This window comes from Leucoraja erinacea, chromosome 13, assembly GCF_028641065.1.
Source record: "Leucoraja erinacea ecotype New England chromosome 13, Leri_hhj_1, whole genome shotgun sequence".
Classification (NCBI taxonomy): Eukaryota; Metazoa; Chordata; class Chondrichthyes; order Rajiformes; family Rajidae; genus Leucoraja; species Leucoraja erinaceus.
Genome location: NC_073389.1, coordinates 53,739,015 through 53,760,214, shown reverse-complemented (window position 1 = coordinate 53,760,214; position 21,200 = coordinate 53,739,015). Strand labels below are relative to the sequence as shown.

Below are 21,200 nucleotides of genomic sequence, written 5' to 3'. Positions count from 1 at the left end.
GTTTAGATGATGCACTTATTTTCACCTTTAGAAAACAAGGCCTTTGGTCCACGCCGACCAGCGATCACCCCGCACACGAGCACTATTCCTACACGCCAGGGACAATTCACAATTTACAGAAGCTAATTAACCCGCAAACCTGTACGTCTTTGGAGTGTGGGAGGAGACTGGAGCACCAGAAGAAAAACCCACGCGGTCCAAAGAAGAACGGCCAAACTCTGTACAGACGTAGTGGACGGTAACTGGAGCACCCAGAGGAAACCTACACTGTCAAGGGGAGAGTGTACAAACTGTACTGTGTAGGAAGGAACTGCAGATGCTGGTTTAAACAGAAGAAAGCTGGAGTAACTCAGCGGGACAGGCAGCATCTCTGGACAGAAGGAATGGGTGACGTTTCAGTCTGAAGAAGGGTCTCGACCTGAAACCTCACCTATTCAATCTTTTCAGAGATGCTGCCTGCCCCTCTGAGTTACTCCAGCTTTTTGTGTCTACAAACTGTACTGATAGCACCCGAGGTAAGGATCGAACCCCGGTCTCTGGCACCGTGAAGTAGTGGCTCTACCATGTCTGGATATCTCTGGTAGCATGTTACAGCATGTCCAGGATAATATCTGACCATGGCTGGCAGGCTAGAGCATGGCACCCAGATTGGATACAGTCTGATGTACAGAAATGCATTTCGTTGTCTAAATGCATTTCGTTGTCTAAATGCATTTCGTTGTCTCTGTACTGTACACTGACAATGACAATAAATTGAATCATTTCATTTCATTTTCATAGACTGATACAGTGTGGAAACAGGCCCTTCGGCCCAACTCGCCCACACCGGCCAACAATGTCCCAATTACCCTCGTCCCACCTGCCTGCGCTTGGTCCATAACCCTCCAAACCCGTCCTATCCAAGTACCTGTCCAACGGTTTCTTAAACAATAGGATAGTCCCAGCCTCAACTACCTCCTCTGGCAGCTTGTTCCATACACCCACCACCCATGTGAAAAAAGTTACCCCTCGGATTCCTGTGTTTGATCGTCCCGACGTCGGAGTTTCGATCACCCCGACGAGAGGGCCTGTACATTGGGCAGTGCGTAGAGGCGACTACAGAGGGGTCATGGCCCCGATCACAGGTGAACAAAGGAGGAGGTGAAGAATGCTGTTGTGGATTTTAGTGTTAAATTCTATTGTGTATTGTGTGTTCTTTTTCAGTGTATCGCTGCTGGCAAATTCATTTCACTGCACCCTCGGGTGTATGTGACGAATAAAATTGACTTTGTCTATTAAATCTTTTCCCTTTCACCTTGAACCTATGTCCTCTGGTCCTCTATTCCCCTACATCTGGGTAAAAGAACTCTGTACATCTACCCGATCTATTCCTCTCATGATTTTGTCCACCTCTATAAGATCTCCTCTCATCCTCCTGCGCTCCAAGGAATAGAGACCCAGCCTGCTCAACCCCTCCCTATAACTTGCACCCTCTAGTCCTGGTAACATCCTCGTAGATCTTTTCTGATCCCTTTCAGGCTTGACAATATCTTTCCTACAACATGGTGCCCAGAACTGAACACAATATTCTAAGATGATGACGACAGAGTCACATGTGGTGTGGCATATCCACCAGTCATGAATGCCAGAGAGGACCCAGACACTGTCCACCCACCTTTTGATTTTGAGGCACGTCCTGTGAATCCGTTGGTGGGACATAGTTGAGGACCAGTCTCCGAAACTTGAGCAGGTTAAACAAGGACTACAGGGAAGAAGGAACAAAAAACAACAGCACATTAGATTCAGTGTTGACATCGTGCCCAACACAGGAAGCCAAACTCCTGTGTGTAGGAGGCAAAGTCAAAATCTTTCCAAATGATGAAATGAAAGAGAGAGGAAAAAAAAAGGAAAGGAGTGAAGGGGCAGCACGGTGGCGCAGTGGTAGAGTTGTTGCCTCACAGGGCCAGAGACCCAGGTTCGATCCCAACTACGGGTGCTGTCTGTACGCCAGTTTGAACACTTTCCCCTGTGACCTAGGGTTTTATCGAAACATATAAGATTATTAAGTGCTTGGACACGCTAGAGGCAGGAAACATGTTCCCGATGTTGGGGGAGTCCAGAACCAGGGGCCACACAGTTTAAGAATAAGGAGTAAGCCATTTAGAACGGAGATGAGGAAACACTTTTTCACACAGAGAGTGGTGAGTCTGTGGAATTCTCTGCCTCTGAGGGCGGTGGAGGCCGGTTCTCTAGATACTTTCAAGAGAGAGCTAGATAGGGCTCTTAAAGCCCTTAAAAACCCACGCAGGAAATAGTGAGAATGGACAAATTTGGTACGGGCAAGCACACGTAGCCAGGATCGAACCTGGTTCTCTGGCGCTGCAAGGCAGCTATGCCACCATGCCACCCACATGACGAGCCCTAATCTGTAGGGTTATAGACACGGGAGATGGAGTGAACCAAAGTCCATTTGGTTGGACCAAATTTGTTGGGTTAACTGAGCATAAATTCTATGATTCTATTGTAAAGCTCAAGAGATGTCCATCAGTCTTAACTCCTATGCACAAATCTCTGGATTTTAGCCACATCTCGGTACGAGAGGGCTTGAACATCGGACCATCGGCAGCGGCAAATGCAGAGGGTTCGACCCCGACCACGGGTGAACAAACTAAGTAGAAGATTTTTTTTTTTTTTTTTAATTTTATTTTTATTAGAAGTACGGTAAATTACAATTCTACACAACACATATATCTTGATACATTTTTTGTACCGCTTCATTTTTTTTTTTTTGAGCTTTAAGAAAAAGGTAGAAGTAAGGAAAGTAAAGAAAGTGCAAGAGAGTCGTGCAGTGCAAGAGTGTAAGGAAAAGAAAGCCCCTTAGGAAAGAAGTTAGAGAAGGAAGTAAAGTGAGAAAATAGACCCTAGAAAAGAGAGAAAGAGAAAGTAGAAACAATCGCTCTATTATAACATTAAACTCCGCAGAAAGGGGACTACCAACCAAGTCTGTTTTTGTTATTTTACCTCCCGTTACCAGGTCCTGATTCCGCTTATTTATATATTTGTTTTTTTTTTAGATTACTATTGCACCTCATACTTGTAATAGGTCCAGAAACATAGACCACGTCTTTTGGAATTGGTCTGCTTTACCTGGGAATCTCATCTCTTCCAGATGTAATGTTTCAAACATATTTGATATCCACATTTTTATTGTTGGTGTCGGCGCATTTTTCCAGAATTTAAGTATAAGCTTTTTTCCCATTATTAGCCCGTAATTAAATAACTTCTTCTGAAACACGTTTAATTCAGGATTACCTTCCGATATTCCGAAGATAATCCATTCTGGTTTTGGTACCAGTTTTATTTTGATCAATTTTGAAAAAATATCAAATATTTCATACCAGAATTTTTGGATTTTTGTACAAAAAACAAAAGAGTGCGCTATGGTAGCTTCTTGACATAGGCATTTATCACAGATTGGTGAAACATTAGGGAAGATTTTATTTAATTTAGTTTTTGAATAATATAATCTATGTAATGTTTTAAATTGGATGAGCGTATGTCGTACGTTGATCGAACATTTATGCACCTGTAGTAAATGATTATCCCAGGTCTCTTTTGAGATTTTTATAGCTAATTCTTGTTCCCAATCTTTTCTAATTCCATCTGTTGTGGGTATTTCTATGTTTAAAATGATATTATATAGGTACGATATTAAATTAGCTGATTCCGCCTTGGTCTTCATTGCTTCATCCAATAAGTCGGAAGACATATTATGATAGTCTTTTGTGTGTTTTTTCAGATAATCACAAATTTGAAGATATTTAAAATATTGGTTATTTTTCAAATTATATTTCAGTTGTAGTTGTTGAAATGATAGTAAATTCCCCAATTCATACAGATCTTCGAGCGTTTTAATTCCCATTCTTTCCCATTGTATAAATGATTTGTCTATGATTGATGGTTTAAACGATGGATTATTGACTATTGGTATTAAAAGAGATAGGTTTCTTAATTTTAAAGTCTGTTTTATTTGTTTCCATGTTCTTATTGTGTTATGTATAATTGGATTTTTATTATAATTTTTATTATTCAAATTTGTTGGTGAGAGGATGGTCGCTCCTATATTACTCGGGGAGCAGTCCCCTTTTTCCATTACCATCCAGTCCGCCTGCTGTGCAGAATTGTCCAGCAGGTGAATCATATTTTTAATATTTACTGCCCAGTTATAATACATAAAATTAGGGAGCGCTAGACCCCCCCAGCTCTTTTCGTTTATTAAGGTGTGCTATTTCCCCCTTATCCTTAAGCTGTGACCCCTTGTCCTGGACTTCCCCAACATCGGGAACAATCTTCCTGCATCTAGCCTGTCCAAACCCTTAAGAATTTTGTAAGTTTCTATAAGATGCATTTTAATGCATTTCGTTGTCTCTGTACTGTACACTGACAATGACAATTGAAATTGAATCTGAATCTGAATCTGAATTCCCCTCTCAATCTCCTAAATTCTAGAGAGTATAAACCAAGTCTATACAGTTTTCTTCATAAGACAGTCCTGACATCCCAGGAATCAGTCTGGTGAACCTTCTCTGCACTCCCTCTATGGCAATAATGTCCTTCCTCAGATTTGGAGACCAAAACTGTACGCAATACTCCAGGTGTGTTCTCACCAAGACCCTGTACAACTGCAGTAGAACCTCCCTGCTCCTATACTCAATTAAATGGTGGAGTAGACTCAATGGGCCCAAGGGCCTAATTCTGCTCCTATGACAGTTCAGTTTTAGAGATAGGGCGCGGAAACAGGCCCTTTGGCCCATCGAGTCCGCACCGACCAGCGGCCCCCACACACATTAGGGACAATTTATAATTTTACTAAGCCAATTAGCCTACAAACCTGCGCGTCTTTGGGCTGTGGGTGGAAACCGGAGCACCTGGAAGAAACCCACGTGGACACAGGGAGAAGGTACAAACTTCCTACAGATAAGCACCCGTAAGCAGGATTGAACCCGGGTCTCTGGCGCTGTGAGGCAGCAACTCTACCGCTGCACCACAGTGCCGCCCCCCTATGATATATGAACTACATGAATTTTATACCTGTCAAGTTATTTGTTGGGCACTTCTATGCTTTTGGTTCCACATAAACAGAAGGTCAGCGAACGGCCGTCCACACTACTAACCCGAAATAGCTTTTTATAAATTTGTAATCGGATCTATGCCCGGGTACAGAGTCACGATCACTTGTTTACACCCTCGCTAAGTGGCAGCTGATGCATAGCACCGGCGTTTTGATCAACATGTTATATAAAAGTGCAGCCAATATTTCAAGCTTCAAGCTTATGATTCTCACCCACCGCACAGATCAAGCTGGCAGTTTCCCTCCACTGCACCGACTCTCACTGCAACCAGCCCTCCACATACAACTCCCTCCGTCCGCATCGCCACTCCCTGGCAGGGGTTACGGGGAGAAGGCAGGAAGGAGCGTGGGGTTGGGAGGAAGAGATGGACCAGCCATGATTGAATGCCGGAGTAGACTCGATGGGCCAAATGGCCTGATTCTGCTCCTATCTCTTATGAGCTCCCCGTAATCACATAGGCAACTCGAACTATAGGCATATCTACGGTGTGCCGCCACATGAGCATACTGTGGTTTGGGTCATCCGGGGTCTACTGGAGTTCCTTAATGTGCAGATGATGAGAAAATACAACTGATCAGGAGGGGGGAGGCTGAACAGCTGGGTAGCTGACGGTCACGACTGGCAACATGGCGCAGCGGTAGAGTTGCTGCCTTACAGCGCCAGAGACCCGGGTTCGATCCCGACCACGGGTGCTGTCTGTACGGAGTTTGTACGTTTTCCCCCCCGTGACCCGTGTGGGTTTTCCCCGGGTGCTCCAATTTCCTACCACACTCCAAAGACGTGCAGGTTTGTAGGTTAATTTACTTCGTGAGTTCATAGGTTATAGGAGCAGAATGGGGTGGAAGATTGCAACCTTCACATGGTCCGCCCTGTTTCGACTAATGCAATCAACTCGACGTGCACAAACGGAAGATCAAATAGAACAAGTTACTTTAGGCTGTGCACGCCATCGACAGAATCCACTATTAGGGCCCATCAAATCTTTCAGTAGGTTTTAGGTTAATTGGTATCGGTAAAATTGCCCCTACTGTGTAGAGGCTGGATAGTGCTGGTGGGGGGGGGGGGGGGGGGGGGGGAGGCGAAGACATCAGACAATAGGTGGAGGAGTAGGCCATTCGGCCCTTCAAGCCAGCACCGCCATTCAATGTGATCTTGGCTGATCATCCCCAATCAGTACCCCGTTTCTGCCTTTCTGCCTTCTCCCCATATCCCCTGAATCCGCTATCTTTAAGAGCCCTATCTAGCTCTCGCTTGAAAATATCCAGAGAAGATCCTGTTTCTGCACTGTATCTCTGAGGTAAAGTAAACGAAAAGCTGGGAAAAGTTGTAAAACAGTAGGATTTTTATATCCACCATTGGGGAGGTGAAGATAAGACACAAAAAGCTGGAGTAACTCAGCTGGTCAGACAGCATCTCTGGAGAAAAGGAATAGACCCTACTTCAGTCAGAAGGGTTTTGGCCCGAAACGTTGCCTATTTCCTTCTCTCCATAGATGCTGCCGTACCCGATGAGTTTCTCCAGCACTTTTGTCTACCTTCGATTTTCCAGCATCTGCAGTTCCTTCTTAAACACTAGTTGTGGTAGGGTGGTCCGGTTGCCTGATAACAACGAGGAAGAAACTGTCTCTGAATCTGAAAAGATAGGATGTATGGAGCGGCGGGGAGAGGGGGGGTGACATAGAAACATAGAAAATAGGTGCAGGAGTAGGCCATTCGGCCCTTCGAGCCTGCACCGCCATTCGATATGATCATGGCTGATCATCCAACTCAGTATCCCATCCCTGCCTTCTCTCCATACCCCCTAATCCCTTTAGCCACAAGGGCCACATCTAACTCCCTCTTAAATATAGCCAATGAACTGGCCTCAACTACCCACCGCCCTCTGAGGCAGAGAATTCCACAGATTCAGCACTCTCTGTGTAAAAAATGATTTTCTCATCTCGGTCCTAAAAGACTTCCCTCTTATCCTTAAACTGTGACCCCTAGTCCTGGACTTCCCCGACATCGGGAATAATCTCCCTGCATCTAGCCTGTCCAACCCCTTACGAATGACAGCAGTGATTAACACACAACAAGTATACTGGAATGGCAACCTCTTAGAAAATGTCCACGATTAGTTTACATCAACAAGTGGGTCATTCAGCTGGGAGCAGCGACCTGATCCTTCAGCTCGGTGTCACTTCCAAAGCTGCCCGATTCGAAACTGCTGTTCCCTTCCAATCACCACAGCACTGGGGCGGTGCCAGGACACAGGGTGAGAGGCGAGGGAGGGGGGGAACAGAACCAAAATACTGGAGTAACTCAGCGGGATAGGCAGCATCTCTGGAGAGGAGGTATGGGTGACGATTCAGGTCGAGACCCTTCTTCAGACTGAGAGTCAGGGGAGAGGGAGACTAAAGACATGGAAGGCTACAAAGAGCATGTATGGTGTGAAAAGAACAGGTCAATGCAGATGTTTTAAGAAAGAAGTGCAGATGCTGGAAAAATCGAAGGTAGACAAAAATGCTGGAGAAACTCGGCGGGTGAGGCAGCATCTATGGAGCGAAGGAATAGGCAACGTTTCGGGTCGAGACCTTCGGATCAAAGCAGATGATGTTCAAGGAAATGAATGTGGAATTGGACATCTATCTATCTCTGCTTTAAAATTATCCATTTCACTTGGCCTCCACAACCTTCGGTGGCAATGAATCCCACAGATTCACCACCCTCTGACTGAAGACTATATTGAATGTGCAGACACTCAGAATGTATTTTGAATATATTGTATGTATTTTTTATTATGGGTAAAGTTCATTTTTGAAATGTTAAAAGAAATGCATAAACCAAACTCCCTTCTATTGACTCCATCTGCATCTTACGCTGCCTCGGCAAGGCCAGCAGCATCATCAAGGACCAGTCGCACCCTGGCCAATCCCTCTTCTCCTCTTTACAATCAGGCAAAAGGTACAGAAGTGTGAAAACGCACACCTCCAGATTCAGACACAGTTTCCTCTTGCTCTAGTATCTTTGGTTTCCTCTCCATCGTTATCAGGCAACTGAATCATCCTACCACAGATAGATATAATCGTGGACATCCTACCACCTTATTGGTGACCCCTCGGACTATCTTTGATCAGACTTTGCTGGCTTCACCCTGCACTAAATGTTATTCCCTTGTCATGTATCTGTACACTGTAAATGGATCGATTGTAAACATGCATTGTCTTTCCGCTGACTGGATAGCACGCAACAGAAGCTTTTCACTGTACCTCGGTACGTGACAATAAACTAAACTGAACTGAAGACCTGCGTTGGGTGAGGGAGACACCACGGAATGCGGCAAGCTCTCACCTGAATGACCGCGCTGAACCAGCACGTGTTTCCCACATTCTTCAGTCCCACCGGGCAGTTTTCCTGTCTCTTCCGATCGTATGGGTTCAACGAGTCACTCCACACCTCTCCTTGCGTCCGCTTCAAGCTGGCCTTGTTCTCCGCAATGCTGGCCTCAAGCACTCTTAGTGACAATAAAAACAAATGGGTGTATTATAAACCACAAGTGTCTGGACAATAAGGAAATAAACCAATCTTAATCAACCTAGTGCTTGTCCAACTAGAACTGGGAGCAAAATAAACGCCTATTCTTCAGTCTGACTGCCCCTGGTTACATTTTACCTCTGTTTGCTTTGTTGTTAACTTCTCCTAGCTAACAATGATCTGCTCTACATTTTCCTTGATCTCCACCCCCTTTGATGTCTCCTTCTCACACCTTACACCTCCATATCTCTGTATCTCCTCCACCCCCTGACTCCTAGTCTGAATAGACAATAGGTACAGTAGGCCATTTGGCCCTTCGAGCCAGCACCGCCATTCAATGTGATCATGGCTGATCATCCACAATCAGTACCCCATTCTTGCCTTCTCCCCATATCCCCTGACCCCGCTATCTTTAAGAGCTCTATCTAATGGATGATCAGCCATGATCATATTGAATGGCGGTGCAGGCTCGAAGGGCCGAATGGCCTACTCCTGCACCTAATTTTTATGTTTCTAATGGCCCTGTCCCATGATGCGAGTTTATTCAAGAGCTCTCCCGAGTTTAAAAAAAAAATCAAACTCGTGGTAAGCACGGAGAATGAACGTAGCGGGTACGTCGGAGCTCGGGGACGACTCGCTAACGGCAGGTAAGCTCGTGAAGATTTTTCAACATGTTGAAAAATGTCCACGAGAGCCCCGAGTACTTACGAGCGGCCATTAACGTAAATCTCCGAGTTCGAATCAGGGCAAACTCGGGGAGAACTTTTGAATGAAGTCGTACAGTGGGACAGGGCTTTAAGTGTGTCACAAGTACAATAGTAATTCAAAATCAAACAGTTGGATTAACATGTAGAGACAAAGAACTGCAGATGCTGGTTAATACAAAAAAGGACACAAAGTGCTGGAGTATCCCAGTGGGTTAGGCAACATCTCTGGAGAACATGGATAAGTGACGTTTCGGGTTGAGAAATCTCTTTAGAACCTTCTTCAGACACTGAGTATGAAGAAGGGTCTCAACCCGAAACATCACCCAACCATGTTCTCCAGGGATGCTGCCTGATAGAATGACCAGGGATACAGTGTGGAAACAGACCCATCGGCTCTCTGGGTCAATGCCGCCCAGCGATCACCCTGAACACTAATACTATCCTACACACGAGGGACTGTTTACAATTTTTAACCTACAAACCTGTACGTCTTTGGAGTATGTGAGGAGAGCGCTAGATTGTGGGTGGGATTTACGATGTATTTTAGGGTGTGTTTCGAGCTAAGTTTCTTGCGCAGAAGGTTAGTTTTCAGTTTAATTTCAGACCAGCATGAGGAAGGCATATCCTTCGATCATGTGAAGTGTAAAGGAAACACGAGGAGTTTTCTAACGTTTCATGCAATAAGCTGTAGTTCGATGAAGATCGTACTGTACGGATCGGAAGAAGTTTGGAGGTACCTTATTATTTTTCACCAACAATAAAGAATTTATTAATCAAAGGACTGTGTTTTGAAGATTTATCTGTGAAGAGGCTCTGAAGGTTCCCGGCTGAGAGCTTGCATGCGTACAAAGACGTCCCCCTTAACCATTAATCCATCTAGCAGCTAGAGGGACTAATCTCTTGAACGATATAAAAATCTGCTGCAACACTCACTGCTTTGTGGAGCGATTGCCCTGCAAAACCTCTGCCGCTAACCTCGATGGGCATAGTGCAAAATAAATGGCTTTACTCTGCCCATTTCTTTGCCTAGTAGATGGATGTCATCCATGGCTCTCAAGAGTTTCTGTCATTCTAAAGCTTCCTAAATTGGAGAGCTCCCCAAGATGACAGGACTGGGTCCCGTCCTGACCTCGGGCGCTATCTATGTGTGGAGCCTGCATGTTCTCCTCTTGAATGCCTGGATTTCTTCCGGGAGCTCCGGTTCCCGCTCACATCACAAAGATATGCCAGTTTATTGGTTAATTGGCCTCTGTAAAATTGCCCCTATTGTGTAGGGAGTGAATGAGAAAGTGGGATAACATAGAACTAGCGTGAGCAGATCACGATGAACAGGGCGGTCACGGTGGCGCAGCGGTAGAGTTGCTGCCTTACAGCGCCGGGGGCCCGGGTTCGATCCTGACCTCGGGCGCTGTCTGTACGGAGTTTGCACGTTCTCCTGCGTGGGTTTTCTCCGAGATCTTCGGTTTCCTCCCGCACTCCAAAAGACGTACAGGTTTGTAGGTTAATTGGCTTGGTAAATGTAAAATTGTCCCTAGTGTGTGTTGAATATACGGGATGTCCCGGCTAATACGGGACAGTTGGCAACCCTAGGGTCAGGTAGCATGTCTATAGAACATGAAGAGGCGTTGTTATACGTTGAAATCTGAAACGTCACCTACCCATGTTCTCCAGAGGTGCTGCCTGATTCACTCAGTTACTCCAGCACTGTGTCCTTTTGTGTATTAACCAGCACCTGCGGTTCCTTGTTTCTATATCGGGATGTATTGGGTGGCTTGAACCTCCATCTCCAATCACCTCTGATAAAGAGGTAGGAACTATATCCCTTGAGGAGCAGGAACAGAACAATGTTTGGCCTTTGGGGTGGGGGAAGGGAAAAAAAAAAACCTCACCTCATTGATGAACAAAATATTTTCATCCCTGTAACATTTCATCAGTGACGTGTGAGTTATGTTTGAAAAATGAAACTGAAAGAAGAGCCAGAACAAGGAAAACAAAACTGAACTATAAACAGAAACAGAGTATGAGCTAGGGAAGTGAGTAATGCCCTTCTGAAGCTAACCTCATCATTCATATCCTCCTCAGGAACATGAGCCCTGTCAGGGCAATATAAATAGTTATTACATGCACAGGCTTGTTATGTGTTTTATTTATACCAGAATGATGCAGAAAAGATTCAAAATGTGTGAATGAAGGGCTCCTTGAAGGCATCTCAGCTGCTTTTAAAAGGTCACAGGTATGGATTACAAGGAGCACTATAGATCACAACAGATCGTTCTTTCATAGAGTCATAGAGTGATACAGTGTGGAATCAGGCCATTCGGCCCAACTTGCCCACACCGGCCAACATGTCCCAGCTACACCAGTCCCACCTGCCCAATTACCCATCTCCGTTCAAAGCCATTTAGAACGGAGATGAGGAAACACTTTTTCACGCAGAGAGTTGCGAGTCTGTGGAATTCTCTGCCTCAGAGGGCGGTGGAGGCCGGTTCTCTGGATACTTTCAAGAGAGCAAGATAGGGCTCTTAAAGATAGCGGAGTCAGGGGAGAAGGCATGATCAGCCATGATAGTTTTATCCTTTTTTGTGTCGATCTTTCTTCTATATGCTGAACTTTTTCTCGTTTATTATATTGTTTACTCGGTGATATAATAATTTGATTGCGCTGCTGAAGGCAAGAAATGTCATTGTTCTGTTTGAGACCAATGACAATGAAACACTCGCGACTCTTGAAGCATCATTGCTGCATCTGCCCGTCAAATTCCACAACAGCTGCCTGTTTTATCCCGTTCTCAAGAGTCAAAAGTCCGACGACTCACCGGCTGATGGCTTGCTCTTCATCTGTTATCCCAGTCTCCCTGAAGGCGCGATTGGATTCCTCCAAACTCAGAGCGATCGCTCGCTGAAGGTCATCTTTATCATCTCCGGTGAGATCGATGACATCTGTGGCATCACAAACAAAGTCACCCAATGACAATAACATTATCGAGATGCTGCCTGTCCCGCTGAGTCACTCCGCCATTTTGTGTCAAGCAGCATCTACAGTTCCTTCCTACACAATAACATTATTTTTGGGTTGAATAAAAGAACATTTTTTATCGTGGCATGTGGTGTCTCTGGAGGATATGCATTATTTAAACAGAATATTTCAGTGCACATACAGTGATACAGTACATATTTACATAATTACATAACACAGTGCATAATTAAGGGACAGAAGTTTAGGGGTAACATGAGGGGGAACTTCTTTACTCAGAGAGTGGTAGCGGTGTGGAATGAGCTTCCAGTGGAAGTGGTGGCGGCAGGTTCGTTGGTATCATTTAAAAATAAATTGGATAGGCATATGGATGAGAAGAGAATGGAGGGTTATGGTATGAGTGCAGGCAGGTGGGACTAAGGGAAAAAAATTGTTCGGCACGGACTTGTAGGGCCGAGATGGCCTGTTTCCGTGCTGTAATTGTTATATGGTTATATGGTTACATACAGTGTTTTGCATACTATATATTTCTTGATTAGTACAGGTGTCAGAGGTTATGGGGAGAAGGCAGGAGAATGGGGTCGGGAGAGAGAGATAGATCAGCCACGGTTAAATGGCGGAGTAGAATTGATGGGCCGAATGGCCTAATTCTATTCCTATCACTTATGAACTAGAAACATAGAGAATAGGTGCAGGAGCAGGCCATTCAGCCCTTTGAGCCAATATTATCACGGTTAATCATCCAAAATCAGTAACTCGTTCCTGCTTTTTCCCTTCTATCCCTTGATTCCATTGGCATTAAGAGCTAGAATCTATCTATCTCTGCCTTACGACTTGGGCTCCACAGCCGTCTGTGGCAGAATTCCACAGATTCACCACCCTGACTAATGAAATTCCTCATCTCCTACCGAAAAGAACATCCTTTAATTCTGAGGCTATAACCTCTAGTCCTGGACTCTCCCACTAGAGGAAACATAAAAAACAGGTGATGGCGTAGGCCATTCGGCCCTTCGAGCCAGCACCACCATTCCATATGATCATGGCTGATCATCAAAAATCAGTACCCCGTTCCTGCTTTTTCCCCATATCCCTTGATTCCGTTAGCCCTAAGAGCTAAACCTAACTCTCTCTTGAAAACATCCAGTGAATTGGCCCCCACTGCCTTCTGTGGCAGAGAATTCCACAGATTCACAGCTCTCTGGATTAAAATGGTTTTCCTCATCTCAGTCCTACATACCTACCCCTTGGTCTTAAACTGTGACCCCTGGTTCTGGACTCCCCCAACATGGGGAACAATAGACAACAGACAACAGGTGCAGGAGTAGGCCATTCGGCCCCACGAGCCAGCACCGCCATTCAATGTGATCATGGCTGATCATCCCCAATCAGAACATTTTTCCTGCATCTAGCCTGTCCAATCCCTTAAGAATTTTAAACGTTTCTATAAGAACTGTAAAATCTGATCATCAAGGGTCTCGACCCGAAACATCGGCAATTCCTTCTCTCCATAGATGCTGCCTCACCCGCTGAGTTACTCCAGCATTTTGAGTCTACCTTCGATCTTACCAGCATCTGCAGTTCTTTCTTAAAGTTTAATATATAGCAGCATGCCTGGAAACACTTCAAAACGTTCTTTAATTCATTCAGTTGCTGTAGGCTTGCTCTCGGCATCCAGCGTCACTTACTTGTGTCGGCCTGGCTTCCCACGCTGATGTACCGATCGTTGCCAGTTTGTCCTGTGTGGTAGTATGCCTCCTCCTGCTGTGGTGCTTTGGCATTCTTCTCAGTCAGAAACGTCACAGCTTCAGCAAGATCCCCGTTGCTTGCCTGCAAGAGACACGAGAGGTGAGCATGCCCGCCTTTGGATATCGAACAAGAGGGCAAGAGGACAATGGAGGCACGAGGTACTGCGGGTGCCGGGAGCTCGAGAGTAACTCAGCGGGTCAGGCAGCATCTCTGGGGGGGGGTTTATCAAACAAATTTTATGTTGAATCATTATTTTGATTACAGTGTGGAAACAGGCCCAATCTCAATAGTCAATAGTCAGAGTTACTTGTCACATACACGATAAAGTGCAGTGAAATGAATTTGCCAGCAGGTACAATGATAAAGAACACACAGTACACAATAAAAATTTAACACATACATCCACCACAGTATTCATCACATTTTCCCCCGTGGTCGGGACCACAAACCTCCGCAGTCGCCGCTGCAGATGTGCTGGCAAGGTAAGTCCCGAATCGGTGCTTCCCTACCGGAGACCGCGGCGGCTTCAAGATGGTGGTGTAGGCCGCAGGACGGCGGTCGGACCTCTTCTCCAGGGATCCACGGCCCCGATGGTAAGTCCACGCCGCGCCCGCGGTTAGAAGCACCGTAGACCGCGGCTTTAAGCTGATGTAGACTGCGGGCCGGCGGTCGGAGCTCTTCTCCTCCGGAGTCCCCAACGATGGATTCCAGGCTCCGGACGCCGCGCCCGCTGGAAGCTCCGCACAACTTCAGGCTTCAGGCTGCCGCGGGCCAACGATCGGAGCACTCCCTTCTGGGGACCCCCAGCGAGGGCTCGCTCGTTCCGCGATGAAAAAGACCACGCTGCGCCCGTTGCGGAAGCTCCAGGCCCGTCTCCGGGAAAGGCCGTACCGATCCTTGTGTTTGGCCGCGAGGGAGGCGACATGGGAAAAGTTGCCTCTCCGTGGAGGAGGCGACCAAAAGCGGTTTCCCCCTTACCCCCCCCACCCAACCCCCCCCCCCACCACACCCCCACACACACCACCCCCACACACACCCCCCCCACACACCCCCCACACCCCCCCACACCACCCCCCCGCCCCACACCCCCCCCCCCCCACCCCCCCCCCCACACCACCCCCCCCCACCACCCACACACACCACACACCCCCCCCACCCCCCACACACACCACCCCCCACCCCCCCCACACCACCCCCCCCACACCCCCCCCCACACCCACCCCCCCCCCCACCCACCCCGACCCCCACCCCCCCCCCCACCCCCCCACCCTCCCCCCACCCCCCCCCCCCCCACCCCCCCCCCCCCACACCACCCCCCACCCCCCACACACCACCCCCCTACACACCACCCCCCACCCACCCCCCACCCCACACACCCCCACCACACCCACCCCCCCCACACACACCCCCCACACACACCACCCCCCCCACACCACCCCCCACACACACCACCCCCACACACCACCCCCCCCACACCCACCCCCCCCACCACCACCCCACACACACCACCCCCCACACACACCCCCCCCACACACCACCCCCCCACACACACACACACCACCCCACACACACCCCCCACACACCACCCCACACTCACCCCCCACACACACCCCCCACACAAGACACACTGAGAAACATTAAAAACACACATTTGGACACATTAAAAAAAAAACAAAAAGTAGAAAATGACTAACACGCTGCTGGCAGGGCAGCCATCTTGCTGCGCCAACACCGCCCCCATCTGCCGTCGCTGACCAACATGCCACATCTAGATAGACACATAATTCTGGTTTCATTCATTCATTTACACTGAAGATAAGACACAAAATGCTGGAGTAACTCAGCGGGACAGGCAGCATTTCTGGAGAGAATGAATGGGTGACGTTTCGGGTCACCCTTCTCCACCCTTCTTCAGTGGTTGCATTTATCTAGCGCCGTGGGCCAAGTATTGATTCCGCTAGAAACGAAGAACTGCCGATGATCATCAATACATAAAAGGACACAAAGTGCTGGAGTAACTCAGCGGGTCAGGCAACATCTCTGGAGAACAGTCTGAAGAGGATCTCGACTCAAAACGTCACCGATCCATTTTCTTCTGAGATACTGCCGCTGCGATGCACTTTATACCCTTTATTGATTCCGCTATGTTTGGCACAGCATTATTTTTACTTTATTGATCATATCTGTGCCATTTTCATTTGTTAAAGAGATTGTTTTTAAGCAGGCTTAGAGAAAGGGAGCAAGTGCAAATCAGGGGAATTTAGAAAGGGAAATCTCGACCCTGATGCTTGGCCACACCCTCCAAGCAGGATAATTTATTCAGTTCAGTTAGTTTATTGTCATATGTACCGAGGTACAGCGAAATAGACAATAGACAACAGGTGCAGGAGTAGGCCATTCGGCCCTTCGAGCCAGCACCGCCATTCAATGTGATCATGGCTGATCATCCCCAATCAGTACCCCGTTCCTGCCTTCTCCCCATATCCCGACTCCGCTATCTTTAAGAGCCCTATCTAGCTCTCTCTTGAAAGTATCCAGAGAAACGGCCTCCACCGCCCACTGAGGCAGAGAATTCTACTGTCTCACAACTGTGTGAAAAAGTGTTTCCTCATCTCCGTTCTAAATGGCTTAGCCCTTATTCTTAAACTGTGGCCCCTGGTTCTGGACTCCCCCAACATCGGGAACATGTTTCCTGCCTCCAGCGTGTCCAAACCCTTAACAATATTACATGTTTCAATGAGATCCCCTCTCGTCCTTCCAAATTCCAGAGTGTACAAGCCCAGCTGCTCCATTCTCTCAGCATATGTCAGTCCCGCCATCCCGGAAATTAACCTTGTGAACCTACGCTGCACTTCCTCAAATTTGGAGACCAAAGCAAAACTGCACCCAATACTCCAGATGTGGTCTCACTAGGGCCCTGTACAACTGTAGAAGGACCTCTTTGCTCCTATACTCAACTCCTCTTGTTATGAAGGCCAACATGCCATTCGCTTTCTTCACTGCCTGCTTTTTGTTGCGTGCTAACCAGTCAGCGGAAAGACAATACACGATTACAATCGAGCCATTTACTGTGTACAGAAACAAGATAAGGGAAGATAGATACAAAAATCTGGAGTAACTCAGCGGGACAGGCAGCATCTCTGGAGAGAAGGAATGGGTGGCATTTCAGGTCGAGATCCTTCTTCAGAGTGGTGTCTGCCCCGCTGAGTTACTCCAGCTTTTTGTGTGTACCTTCTGTTTAAACCAAAGATCCTACAGTGGAGCAAGATAGACCACTACTGCTAAATGCAATGGGCTGACGTGTAGTACGCCACGGAGCGGAACGTGGGCCTTTTTTTCATCCATTTCAGTAACCTGACCTGACCCGACCCGACCCGACCCGACCTGACTCGCAGTGTAATCAACATATCGGGGGAACAGTTTGTGTTAATAAATTCAAATTCTGAAAATGAGGAGAAGATTTTTAACAAATAACTTTGATTTTTACAAGGATGTTTCCGTAACCGGCTTCCGTCTCTGCACTAGTATCTTTGCTCCGCTACGGGATCTTTGGTGCGGAGATGGAAGCTGGTTACGAAAATGGGGCCGAAAATTACCCATGAATCAGCACATGACCGTACTACGTCTTTTTCGTCGAGTGGGCTATCTTGCTCGCTGTAGGATCTTTGGTTTAAACCAGCATCTGCAGATCCTTCTTATACATGATAAGGGAATAACTTTAAGTGCAAGGTATAGCCAGCAGTGGCTGATCAAGGATAGTCCGAGGGTCACTGAGGAATGCAGAGATTAACTGTGAAGCAAAACAGCAGCAAAGATTTTGCATTTGTTTAGCATTGTTCATATCTTTACAGGATGTTCCAAAGCATTTATCAGCCACTTAGTGCTTTTAAAGAGCATTCGTATCCACAGTGCATCACAGAAACAGCTAATACAAGTCGTAATGACAATATAAGTTTGATAACATTGAGCAAGAATAAATAATATTAAAGGTGGCGCAGCGGGTAGTGCTGCTGCCCCACAGTGCCAGAGACCCAGGTTCGATCCTGACCCCTGTTACCGTCTGTGTGTGTGGAGTTTGCACGCTCTCTCCGTGTGACCACGGGGGTTTTCTCCGGGTGCTCCGGTTTCCAGTTCACAGGGGAAGGGAATCAAGAACTAGAGGACATTAGGAGAGGGAAGAAAGATTTAACGGGAACCTCAAGGGCAACCTTTTCACACAAAGGGTGGTGGGTGCATAGAGCGTGCTTCCAGAGGTGGTAGTTGGAGCAGATACATTCACTTTATTTAAAAAACATTTGGACAGGTACATGGATAGGATAGGTTTAGAGCAATATTGGCCAAATGCAGGCAGGCGGGGCCAGTGTTGAGTCTGATGAAGGGTCTCGACCCGAAACGTCACCCATTCCTTCTCTCCAGAGATGCTGCTTGAGCCGCTGAGTTACTCCAGCATTTTGTGTCTACCCTAAATGTAACCACTATTGTCTCATAGAGTCAAAGAGTGATACAGTGTGAAAACATGCCCATCGGCCCAACTTGCCCACAACGACTGCCATGTCCCATCTACACTAGTCCCACCTGCCTGCGTTTGGCCCATTCCCCTCCAAACCTGTCCTATCCATGTACCTGTCTAAATGTTTCTCACCAGGGCGGGACAAGGCTTTGATTATGTTGACTGCTTTTCATAGCAGTCAACATAATCAGACTTGTCTGACCCAGATCACATTGCGTAGCGTAAGAGGAATGGCACTTACACAGTCAACTGCAGCAAATACTGGAACTGCAGAACACTGAAAATGCTGATCATCTATACAACTGTCTGACCTAAATACTTATCTCATTGTTCTCATAGAGTCTTAGAGCGAGAAAACAGGCCTTTCGGCCCAACTTGCCCAGGCTGCCCAACATGCCCCATCTACACTACTCCCTAAATCTCATTCTCTTTGAAGCAGGTAGCACCGGGGGCCTGGGTGTTCTTGTTCATCAGTCACTGAAAGTAAAAACAATCTCTTTAACAAAGAAAAAAAAGTAAGAATGCAGGTGCAGCCGGCATTGAAGAAAGCGAATGGCATGTTGGCCTTCATAACAAGAGCAGTTGAGTATAGGAGCAAAGAGGTCCTTCTACAGTTGTACAGAGGGGCCCTAGTGAGACCACAGCTGGAGTATTGTGTGCAGTTTTGGTCCCCTAATTTGAGGAAGGACATTCATGCTATTGAGGGAGTGCGAGTGTACAAGCCCAGAGCGGCTGGGCTTGTACACTCTGGAGTTTAGAAGGGTGAGAGAGGATCTTGTTGAAAGATATAAGATTAATAGGGGTTTGGACACACTAGAGGTAGGAAACATGTTCCCGATGTTGGGGGAAGCCCAGAACCAGGGGCCACAAGTTAAGAATAAGGGGTAAGCCATTTAGAACAGAGATGAGGAAAAACTTTTTCACACAGAGGGTTGTGAATCTGTGGAATTCTCTGCTTCAGAAGGCTACTGGACGCTTTCAAGAGAGAGTTAGATAGAGCTCTTAAAGATAGCGGACCAGGGGATAGGGGGAGAAGGCAGGAACAAGGTACTGTTTGTGGATGATCAGCCATGATCACAGTGAATGGCGGTGCTGGCTTAAAGGGCCAAATGGAATGGAGCGTAGGAATAGGTGACATTTCGGGCCTGAAGAAGGGTCTCGACCCGACACGTCATCTATTTCCTTTGCTCCATAGATGCTGCCTCACTCGCTGAGTTTATCCGGCATTTTTGTCTACCTTCGATTTTTCCAGCATCTGCAGTTCCTTTTTAAACGTAACGTATTTAAATGCGTTTTCGACTTGCGATATTTTTGGTTTACGATGGATTTATCAGACCGCAACCCCCATCTTAGGTCGAGGAGCCCCTCAGTTCTCAGTATTGTAGCACTTCAGTTCCATAGACATAGTCGTACAGCGTGGAAACAGGCCCTTCAGCCCAACTTGGCCAACATGTCCCATCCACACTAGTCCCACCAGCTGGCATTTGGCCCACATCCCTCAAAACCTGTCCTATCCATCCATGTACCTGTCCAAATGTTTGTTGAACGTTGTGATAATACCTGCCTCAACTCCCTCCTCCGGCAGCTCGTTCCATACACCCACCACCCTTTGCGAGAACATTTTACCCCTCCTGTTTCAACCTTTCCCCCCTCACCTTAAACCTATGTCAATAGACAATAGGTGCAGGAGTAGAGGCCATTCGGCCCTTCGAGCCAGCGCCGCCATTCAATGTGATCATGGCTGATCATCCCCAATCAGTACCCCGTTCCTGCCCTCTCCCCATATCCCCTGGCTCCACTATCTTTGAGAGCCCTATCTAGCTCTCTCTTGAAAGTATCCAGAGAACCGGCCTCCACCGCCCTCTGAGGCAGAGAATTTCACAGACTCACAAATCTCTGTGTGAAAAAGTGTTTCCACATCTCCGTTCTAAATAGCTTACCTCTAAACTGTTCTTAAACTGTGGTACACAAAAAAAGCTGGAGAAACTCAGCGGGTGCAGCAGCATCTATGGAGCGAAGGAAATAGGCAACGTTTCGGGCCGAAACCCTTCTTCAGACTGATCGGGGGTGGGGGTGGGTGGGGACAAGAAAGGAAAAAGGAGGAGGAGCCTGAAGGCTGGGGGATGGGAGGAGACAGCAGGGGGACTGAGGAAGGGGAGGAGACAGCAAGGACTAACAAAATTGGGAGAATTCGATGTTCATGCCCCCAGGATGCAGACTCCCCAAATGGAATATGAGGTGCTGTTCCTCCAATTTCCGGTGCTGCTCGCTGTGGCCATGGAGGAGACCCAGGACAGAGAGGTCGGAGACGGAGTGGGAGGGGGAGTTGAAATGCTGAGCCACCGGGTCACCACTCTTAAACTGTGGTCCCTGGTTCTGGACTGCCCTAACATCGGGAACATGTTTCCTGCCTCTTGCGTGTCCAAACCCTTAATAATCTTATAGGTTTCAATAAGATCCCCTCTTATTCTTCTAAACTCCAGAGTATACAAGCCCAGCCGCTCCATTCTCTCAGCATATAGAATAGTATGCCTTTTATCGTCATTCAAACAGACATGGTTTGAACAAGATTTCATTCCTACAGTCTTGACCTATGTTGATGTCCTCTGGTTCTCAATTCCCTTACTCAGGGCAAGAAACC

General features: G+C 47.1%; 1 protein-coding gene across 1 annotated transcript in view; it reads right to left on the bottom strand.

The window, feature by feature from the left end:
• The window catches only part of LOC129703061 (ubiquitin carboxyl-terminal hydrolase 25-like), a 148,107-nt gene that overhangs the window by 84,826 nt on the left and 42,081 nt on the right, over positions 1–21,200 (bottom strand). Inside the window, 4 exon segments of the mRNA XM_055645251.1 lie at positions 1,655–1,741; positions 8,441–8,603; positions 12,146–12,269; positions 13,989–14,130. Of these exon segments, the coding sequence (XP_055501226.1) occupies positions 1,655–1,741; positions 8,441–8,603; positions 12,146–12,269; positions 13,989–14,130 (516 nt within the window).